Source organism: Labrus mixtus, chromosome 16, assembly GCF_963584025.1.
Source record: "Labrus mixtus chromosome 16, fLabMix1.1, whole genome shotgun sequence".
NCBI classification, from domain to species: domain Eukaryota; kingdom Metazoa; phylum Chordata; class Actinopteri; order Labriformes; family Labridae; genus Labrus; species Labrus mixtus.
This window is the reverse complement of record NC_083627.1, coordinates 2,595,104-2,605,325: the sequence shown is the minus strand read 5'-3', so window position 1 is coordinate 2,605,325 and position 10,222 is coordinate 2,595,104. Positions and strand designations below refer to the sequence as shown.

General features: G+C 40.5%; 1 protein-coding gene across 1 annotated transcript; it reads left to right on the top strand.

Moving 5' to 3' along the window:
* The first annotated feature begins 3,708 nt into the window (after positions 1-3,708).
* On the top strand, positions 3,709-10,115 carry ddah2 (DDAH family member 2, ADMA-independent). The gene is made up of 5 exons (XM_061060013.1): positions 3,709-4,187; positions 5,063-5,251; positions 6,531-6,650; positions 8,463-8,606; positions 9,105-10,115. Exons 1-5 carry the CDS (start codon positions 3,882-3,884, stop codon positions 9,222-9,224), a joined length of 879 nt encoding a protein of 292 aa, XP_060915996.1. The 5' UTR covers positions 3,709-3,881; the 3' UTR covers positions 9,225-10,115.
* Positions 10,116-10,222: the final 107 nt, after the last annotated feature.

The window sequence follows — 10,222 nt, the reverse complement described above, 5'->3', positions numbered from 1 at the left end:
AAAGATCGCTAGCATTAGCATGCTAACACAACAATGCAGCGCGAGTTGTTTTGGTTTCATGCTGGTGCTCAAGGGCGACATCTGCTGGATCAAAAAATCACATATAACGATAGATTTGGTGTAAAATACAGACATTATCAAAACTAGCTTCTTTGTTGTACATTTGAATTTGTTGCATTAGCATTAGAGTTGATTTAATGTAATGTGTCCCCTCGTCAAGTCAAACTCAACTTTATTGTCAATTTTTTCCGTATACCATGTACTGAACATACAGAAAAATCAAAAGATCGTATCCCTCCGAACCACGATGCAAACTAAAACAGTATTTTAAAAAAAAATAAAAGATAGCAAATAAAAATATTAAGATAATGTTTAAAAAGGTGCATCAAAAGAAAAGGAACCACAACAAATGTGCATGGATATGTATAAATGTTTAATGTATTATTACACATACAGTGATTCGTTTGAATTCAACTGTATTACTGATGTAAATTCAAGTTACTGTTTCTCACTATTGCACCTTTGAATGCGTTAATAAATGTGTTTTGGAAATACAAGTTCTTTGAAAATGGAGTCGCAAAGTCCAAAACTTTAACAATAAAGTTGAAAAAATAGTAAACCGTCAAAGAAATTAAAACACAGATAGGTGATCAGTTTCTTCGCCTTACTGTTTTTTTAAGGGAAAACCTCCAAACTGACCTTCTTCAGTGTTTAAGCCTTTATGAGTTTATAATACTGTTAATATGATATAATACGTGGACACTAAGGTCGGCTGTGGGGGAGTTCATGAGACTGCTTAATCGCAGACAGAACCAGAGGGTGGTAAACCTGCTGGATGTTTTGTGTGCTGGCTGCAAGATCTCTGTGGACAGATGGTGTTCTTTAATCCTGTCTGTGCCCTCTACCTCCCCCCCCCCCCCCCCCCCCCCCCCTCCATCACTCCACCGTAATATCAGTCTCACACATAATGTCTGTTTTTCTTCCTCTGTGCACATCAGTACAAACAGATAGTTTGTCTGTTTTCATGCCTCTTTAAACGTCTAAATGAACACGCTGGGCTGCAGTAACTTAATCCAGTCAGTAGACGGGAACATTGTGCTGCTTCACGGGTCCAACTGTTGCTTGTATACACACTCACAGGTTTTATTTATGCATGTTTATGTCGCTGCTGCAAAACCTTCATTATCAGCCGTGCGTCAGTGTCAACACAGTCTGCTGCTTCAAGGTTAAGACCGGCTGACGAGGGAACCTGTTTATGCAACAATCACAACAATGTCAAAAACCCAACATGGTTTGACCCACATTTCAGGAAAAGCCAGATTATTTATTTTGTCGCGCCTCGCAGCCAAAAACAGACAACAGCAGCGATGGCTCTGTAATAGGCCCACAGCGTTTAAGCCTTTATCTGTAATGATACTAAAACAGATTGAGAGCTAAGGAGACGAGCTTAAAAGATATCCTGGTGAAATAAATCAACGGTGAACTTAATTGATTCACAGAAGACAGTCCAGGTTTACCTTTCAGAGGCGGGACATCTGATACACTATCTGACCTTTTATAAACAATTCATCAGGATAAGGGAGGGGGAATATTGAGCCCTTAATCCAAACCTCATGGAAATACTTAAATCCATCATTAAATCAGTGTCTCAGTACAAGGACAGGAGTTTTAGGTCCTGGTCATTAGGTGGTCAACATACTGGTTATATATCTATACGACCTCACAGCAGCAGTAAAGATCAAGCTAAAAACTCATAGATAATGTTTACTTGTTATGGAAAACAGATCTAATGTTGCAGGTAATAAAGTCACAAATAGGATTGTTTGATACTTAATGAATAATCTTTCTATGTTTTTAAGAATCACATGAATTCAAGTTTGTCTTGTTAAGGATAAAATCGAGGTTTTTAATGTCTAGTTATCTTAACAAACTACAGATTAGCTACTCTTTACATAAAACTAAAGGTCTAATACTGTAGATGGAAACATAAACTAATATCTCTATGAAGTTATGCCTTATAGCTTCTTGTTTACTTTTAAAAGAAGTAATATTTACGTTAGGTTACTACTCTGTTGTGTCAATTTTGGGCCCCCGGTTGGGCCCCCTCTAGTCACAAAAGTCTGGACACGCCCCTTATTTTATGCCAAGATAGAATTTAATGTGATTTGATAAACACATTATGTTAAGATTTGATAAAGGCCTAAATTTAAAAATAAGCTTTGATAACTTTTCTAAGGAAAAGGATGGGCTAGCATTCAATCTAGTTTAGTCCAAAGAGGATGCCAGTTTAATGTATTGTAAGTAAAATATATTTGTTAATAAATACCAAATAACCTACTGATAGATACTATACCCTGAATAAACAAAAATAAAAGTTAGTGCATTTCCTGTTGCTACTTTAGATCTAGGTGCACCTATCAGTGTTGAAGGTAGGTTAGATCTGTAAAGTAAACATTTAGTCAGGACAGGACGTGTGGGGGATGGGGGGTGCAGGGATGAAAGGGTGGGAGAGCTCATGATAAATCCACTAAGAGGACCGGATGTTAGCGACATGGCTTCAGAAAATAAGAGGAAAACTCCCCTACATTTCGTCTCCTCTAAAACCTTATTCACCTCATCTGTTTAGTGTATGACCAACACTGTGTTAAAAAATGTGTTTAATTTCTATTAGAAGCGGTTTACTTATCTAAAATGAATAGTGGATCGGACGACAGAACAAAACTAAAAAAAACGCAAGTGTCTTATTTTGAAGGGTCCGACCGGAAACGCGTGTGTGAACATTCGCCAGCTTGCCGCGCAGTCTGTCGGCGGAGAGAGAAGCAGAGGGAAAAATCCAGCGAGTGAATAACGGGAACTGGGTCGGCTCGGGGATATTAAATGAACCGAGAGGGAAACGCTGCTTAGAGGAGAAGTTTCGAGGTTAGTAAATATAAAAACACATCTTTATTTGTTGTCTTTTGAACTTCTGGACACATTTGCCGATAGTTAGTTCGCAGTTATAAAGATGTTGAACATCATAGAAGAAGTATTTGGGAAGGCTGCAGAACTGCTGGGCGGTGCACTCAGGATGTTTTGTTCATGTTCAGATTCTTTATTGCAGCTGGATTACTCGGGACTACTTAGCCTAAAAGCTTTTTTTTTTAATATTCAAGTTGAACTGTTGCACAAAATATTGAAAATTATATCAGCAAAAAAAACGCTGTTGTACAAAGTATTCACCCCATTCGTTGTTAAAGCTCTGTTAACTGTGATGCACTGCAGGATAGTCTCTTAATTGTTATATATGATGCCTTTTAGGAAAATGATTATCAAAGCTCAGCACTTTTTGCATTTTGTCTGAATTCTAGAAACATCCTGTGTGTCCCTCTCTGCAGCCTCACAGTGGGACACTCCTGTGAGTTACAGGGAAGATAAAAGAGCAATTGTCCCACATCTCACCCACTGTCCACACATGGAAAGGGGCTTTGCAGCATCTTGCAGAGCAGTTGAATAATGTTTCTTTATATTCTCGCCTCGACAAGGCTACTTTTGTCTACTTTCCACTGTGCTGTCTGAAGTTCAGCCATCCTTAAACTTTCACAGGTGGTTGAAAAGTTACATTCAGATGAGTAAACTTCTTTCATGCAATGCTTCATTTTAAAGCAATCATTTGATTTGTTGTTTTGTGTCCTTTTCTCTGTGTTAGGCTGGAGTTCTTCTGCAGATGGATGAGTAACTTTTGGACTTCTAAAGAGGCAGAGAGATCGGGATAAAGATGCTCTCCCCTTTTCTCATTTAGATTTCAGCAGCTGTTTTCTTTTTTTCCAAGACTAGACAGTTAAACAAGTTGCATACACACACATACATCTCTGGCTTGTCTTCTAACAGTCCGTGTCTAAGAAATGGCAAACATTTGCCAATATGGCAGCTTCACTCACGCCGTGGTGCGAAGCATCCCGGAGACCTTCGGGGGGAAAGCGGAGTCGGGAGACGGTCATGAGAACGGGGACGTGTCCGTGGACCTGGCCAAAGCGCAGCGACAGTTCGGGTGCCTGACGGGAGCTCTGAGGCAGAAAGTGGGCCTGCAGCTGATTGAGATCCCCCCCGACCCGGAGCTGCCGGAGAGCTGGAGGATAGAGGACGTGGCGGTGATCCAGGGAGACACGGCACTCATCACCAGGCCCTACAAACATCAGAGACGCAGTGAGGTAACACCGTGGAGACACAGGCTGCTTTGTTACGACATTATCACCCTGTTCGTCATTTAGTCGACAGAAGTGACCACATGACGCAGCTCATATCATGTTTTAAGTTGAATACTTGTATCAGGGTCAAAGTTCCCTTTGGTTTCTTGCTGGTGCATTCAGTGGCCTTTTGGAGACTCTGAGACTTTATGAGAGAAGCAGATGACGAGCGTTTAAAAACCAAGAGGTCACCAATCATTAATCCTATAATGACGTTTATGTTTCTTTTAATATGTAACTTCTGATGTGAGTTTGCAACATGATAATGATTTATAACTTGATTTAAGAGGTGTATAATGTCTGAACATTTTCCAGAACAAACCATGAAAAGAACTGTGCAATTTAGTAATAATTATAGGGAAACTGTTCAACCGGTACGATGACACACTTTACATAACAGGTCTTTAAAAATCCTGATATTTTTCTACTAAGTTCAGTGGAAAGAAAAAGATTATTTTCTGTCCTAATGCCGACTGAGGAGGAATTTCCTTTGATGTTAACAAATACATGAAAATATTCATTCTTTTATTTTTTATTTTTTAGTTCATGTTTGTTTAACTTGTTTCTCTGATTATAAATCATAAAACCGTTGAAATAACAAAGATGTTTTCAGAAGTTATGAACCATTAAACAAACATGACAGATGTTGGTTGGAAAGCTTTCAAACAGCTCAGAAATCCATCAAATCAAATCATTCAGTCGTAAATCCAGGTCACAGAGGAAACAAAAGTTACTCTTTCTTTGCCCCCTCATCTCTTTTCTCAGTCGGACTGAAATGGGTTTAGAGACACTGTGGTTATTCTCTTCTTCCTCCTCTGTACCCGTCTCGGTGTCTCCAGGTGGAGGCGGTGAGGAGAGTGATGTCAGAGCTCAACGTGACTGTGGTGGAGATGGGCGCCGCTGACGGGGACTCCGGCGGGGCGACGCTGGAGGGCAGCGACGTCCTCTTCACAGGGAGGGAGTTCTTCGTCGGCCTCTCCTCCCACACCAACCGCAGAGGAGCCGAAGTGCTGGCAGACACTTTCAAAGTAAGACACATGAAGAGGAGACGCTGCAGTGACCTGAATTACTTTTACTGAAGTCTTTCTTTCTTTGTGTGATGTTATTTATCTTGGATGCTCTAAAGCACCGCAACTTGTTGTCGTCGTCGTTGCATTGATGGATTATCATCATTTCAAAAGCTCGCACTAATGAACCATGAAAGAATCAATATTTAGATATTTCCGGCGGTGCAGGAGACAAAGTGTCAAGATGCTTGTCAGGCAAGTGACACAGCTGCCAAAGTGAGCAGGTGGTACTTTGCTGTGTTGCATTAGGGGAATTGTAGTGTGTAAACAGTGATGGATGAGGCTGTTTTATTGGCCCAAACAATGAAGACCACACAGCGGGGCCCCTTCTGACTCCACTCCACCCATTAGTATTGATCCCCTTCACTTCTCTTAAGTGCATTTTACGCACTCATGCTTTCTTAACAAACACACACTTGCATCTACTTGTGAAATGTGTGTGTGTGTGTGTGTGTGAGTGTCTGGTATGACTTAGTGTGAGTGGGAGGGGTCATGTGGTCAGAAATGGGGGATGAAGTTGGGAGACCAGACGATGTCCGTCTCATGTTGAGCAATTGTTACATTTCTTTTAATTTTTAATTCCTAAAATAAATCTGAAAAGATATTTAACACATTTATTTCTAAATCATTTTAGTTACAAACTTAATTGCTAAGTAGTGTTGGCATGCTAAAAAAGATAGTGCACATTATAAACTACACCTCTTTAACGTCAGCTGTCTGCATGGTTAGAATCTGAGTATGCTAACAGAAGCTCAATGCTGTGTCAGAGTACAGCTTTACAGAAGTGTGTCTTTTAATTATTTATCGAACAATTCTGTTTGGCAAATTGAGCCGATGCCCCACAGGAAAGCTGTAATACCAGAGACCTACCAAGAAAACCAGACCAGCAATTATTATATGAGCCGTCACTGAAAATGTGGAGACAGTGTCCACTAGCTCTGCTGAGAAATGTTAGCGTTGTATGACCTTTGTTTCTCTTAATAATAAAATCACAGAACATCCAAAGTTAAATGAATCTCTGCAGCAGCATGAAGCTACCAAAGGAGAATTCAAAGTAGGAGGTGGCAGCTGCATGACTGCCTCTGAATCCCACAGCAGGCTGCTTTATGTGGAGCTACATGTGTTTAAAGTCTGACTCCATGTTGTTTGTAACGCTCGAGCTTTCCCTTTGTGAGCGTGTAAAAATGAGGCGGAGCCGTCGTGTGTGTTAATGAAACATTTTACACCTCCATCTGTTCAGGACTTTGCCGTGTCCACTGTTCCTGTTTGTGGTGGAGCGCGACTGAAGAACATCTGCTCCATGGGGGGGCCGGACACGATCATCATCAACAACAGTGACGGGGCCAAGAAGACACTCCGGGTGAGTGTGTGTTGTTTAGATAAATATCATACCTAATCTTTCAAAGGAGAAGTAAGTACGGGGATCACAAGCAACAAAACATGCTCTTCTTGTTTGAGGCTTAGAGGTGAGGAGAGTTTAAAGCCCACTCAGGGTGAGATGTTCATGCCACTGTGACGCCTAGCCTTCACTATGAATGTCACAGAGGCGTAATGGCGGGGGCGAAGTGAAGTCTGAGTGTGTGAACACATTTCTCTACACATCTTGCTTCTGCACCAGCTATGCAATGTGAATTCATAGACTGGGACACCAATATCACGCTGTTGTCCAATCAATACGAACGGGCAAAGACATAAAGAAGGCGGAGCTTTGTTACTCTGAAAATGGCTTCTGGGGGACACAAATGTCGCGACCTAGAAATATTTGTGTGCAGAAGAAAGCACACTACACTATAAGTTAGAAAGTACTGTATATAATATTATTTCACATTTCTTTAATTTGTTAATTAAAAAAACAAACAGGTACTGTAATGTTAGTTTACACAGAAATGAAATAATTTAATTTTAGGTTTTGATATATGACGTCATCGGCCTGCGTGCAGAGGTGACGTAAATGGTCAGGGGGCGTGGTCAAGAGATGAATGCGCATGTATGCCGTTTTTTGTTGTGAGGACCCGATAATCATCTCTTTTCATGGGTGCAACACAAACCCATTTTTTCTGCGGCTTTAGCTACGTATCATCCAGCTGGTTGAGCGCAATTTTTTCCCTCTCTGCACCAAGCTTCAAAACACCTTTTTACCAGTTAGAGCGAACAGGAAGGAGACGTGCTAAATCCTAGAAGTCATTTTAATCAGTTTACATGGAATAGTTTGCAAAATACAAAACCAAGAATCGAGTCCCTTTTACGACACTCTGAGCTGTTTCAGAATCAGAAATACTTTATTAATCCCAGAGGGAAATTCGATCGTTACAGTTGCTCCAAAATATAAAATATAGCAGTAGAAATATAGTAATGAAAATATGAATCAAATAGAAGAGGGATGTAAGTAAGATATCAATAATAGGTACAAGAAATATTTACAGGAATAAGAGTCAGAATATAAACACACATTATCAAGATTATTACACTGTTTGTTTCAATATTTCATTTTGTTATCATGGACATGTTATTCATTATTATTATATTGTAGTTTTAATAAATAATGAGTCATGGTGGAGGTTACAGTTTTTCAGTTTTTCAGTTTTTTTTTCACAAATATATTCACACTTCTCACGATTAAAGGTGTCGGCCACAATGAGAAGCTATTCAGTGAACCCCAAACTGATGTGGTCAGTTTGAATTCAGATGACACAGTTCCTTATTTTGCTTCATTTGATTGTACCGCAGCTGTGCTAATATGTTATTTTTAAAATCGCAAAAGCCTCACAAGAATTAAAGGACGAGTCCAAACACACCCCGAGAAAGTGTGAGTTCTGGATTAAGTTTTAGGTTCTTTTTGTGACATCATCATGTATTCATATTGAAACAGTTAGATGAGGTGTTGACAGTTTTCTGCTCTGAGTAATATCACTCAGAGGCCATGTGCTTAAAGATTCAAACAGTGAAAACTGGCTTTGTTATCTCTGCTGCTGTCTCTGTTCTCCCTCTCTCTCTGTCCTGATGTGAACTGCACACATCGAGCTTCCTATCTGCTGAGGTCATTTTAACAATGTTATTAATGTTGCCTATGAGTCTGTAATGCTGGGAGTGGTCTGCTGCAATGTGTGTGTGTGTGTGTGTGTGTGTGTGTGTGTGTGGTGCACACTAATATTCAGGGTGTGTTTGTCTCCAGATGATGGAACAGCTGACTGATCACCACTATGAAGTCCTCACTGTTCCTGAGGAATCAGCAGCAAACTGCGTCTACATCAGAGGTCCGTCTAGTCGGGACTTCCTGCTCCACCGGCCTGCAGAGGAATGTCCTGACAGCGTCTCTGTGAGTACAGCTGAGCCCCTGCTTTTTATTGCAAAAAAGAGAGAGAGAGAGAGAGAGAGAGAGAGCAACGGCTCCTCTAAAGTTGGAGAGCTCACAGGAGACAGATTGAATAAAGATGCTAGAGGAAGCTACAGATGTGAAGATATTCAGTTTGTACACGTATAGCACCCGTTCATAAAAATGTAATCTGAAGACACTTTACATAAAGAGTACGAGACCACAGAGCCAACATTAATCCACCATGAGCACAGCACTTAGCAGAGTAGCAGCAGCAGCGAAGAAAACTGTTCTTTATACAGGCAGAACCTTTGAGCAGAACCAGACGCATGTTGAACTGTGTTGGGTTTGCAGAGAGAGAGAGAGAGAGAGAGACAGTCCCCAAACGTTTTTTTTTTTCCTTCTCTGTGAGCCACTTACTTCTTCCATTGACACGATCCAGGGCAGTCTGTTCCCATAATGATGATGATGAGTGTGTTGTTTCCTCTGTTGTCTCTGCAGGCCTTCCAGAAGCTCCAGGACTACACCCTCCTGCCTACAGCCTGCAGCGAGGCCTCCAAGCTGGGGGCGTCTTTGTCTTCGCTTTGCCTGCTCATCAACAGAAAACACACATATTTCTAAAAACACTTCCTCACAGTTACCTGTCGGTACATTACACACAGCTTTGACCTGCTCGTGTTCAGACGGGATGAGGGGGTTATCTAAAAGTGACCCCATCACAGATTTAAACAAATTCTAATTCTTTTCTATTTATTGCCACGGGGGGGAAACACTGCCACACAGCATCTGTAAGTGAATATGATCCAAATGTAACATCTGCTGACCCTTAGCACAGCTGCTCCCCCTGCTGGACAAAAAAATGCATCATGTTGAATTCCGCTCAAGAATGTAAATCATGACTTCTCCTTGAAAACCACTAAATTCAGCTGTAGCTCCACACTGTAACTGGGACGTACAGAAGTATTAAATCAAAACTGTGCAGACGGACGAGGTCTGTCCATTAAGACCTCGAGGATCCACTTTAACACAAACCACAGAATGCAAAGTAACATCTGTGTCATGATCACACAGGCCTCAGTATTAATACCAAGATGTTTTAAAAGGCCCTAATGTATCCAGAATATAACATGTTGTAGACATCTATAACAAAAGTTTCTAATAATCTGGTTAGTTTATCAACGGTGACTCGATAAGCAACATAAATCCAGAGTCCAGACGGTTTCACTTTAGATGAAGTATTCATACTTCCAGAGGTAAAAGCTTTTTTAAACATGACCTTTAGTGACCCTGTGATTCCTAACATTCATGTCTTCAGATTTATGACAATCCATTTCTCATGTCTATGATACAACAGGTCATCTCGTTCTATACTCTGTAGTTATTTTACTGACTCTCCCTCACAGTCTCATGTAGCTGCTAAGAATAGAAATGTACAATTTTAAATGTTTCAGCTTTCTTAGGTATGAATTTGTAGTAAATGTAGCAATAACAATAAAATTCTTCACAAAAGATGGTTCTTTTCTTTCTCATGTGAAGTTAAAGACGGATCTGTTACTGACACACACTGAGTGGATTACATGCTCGAATCATTAATCCACTCACTAGTTTTAAATTCCTGC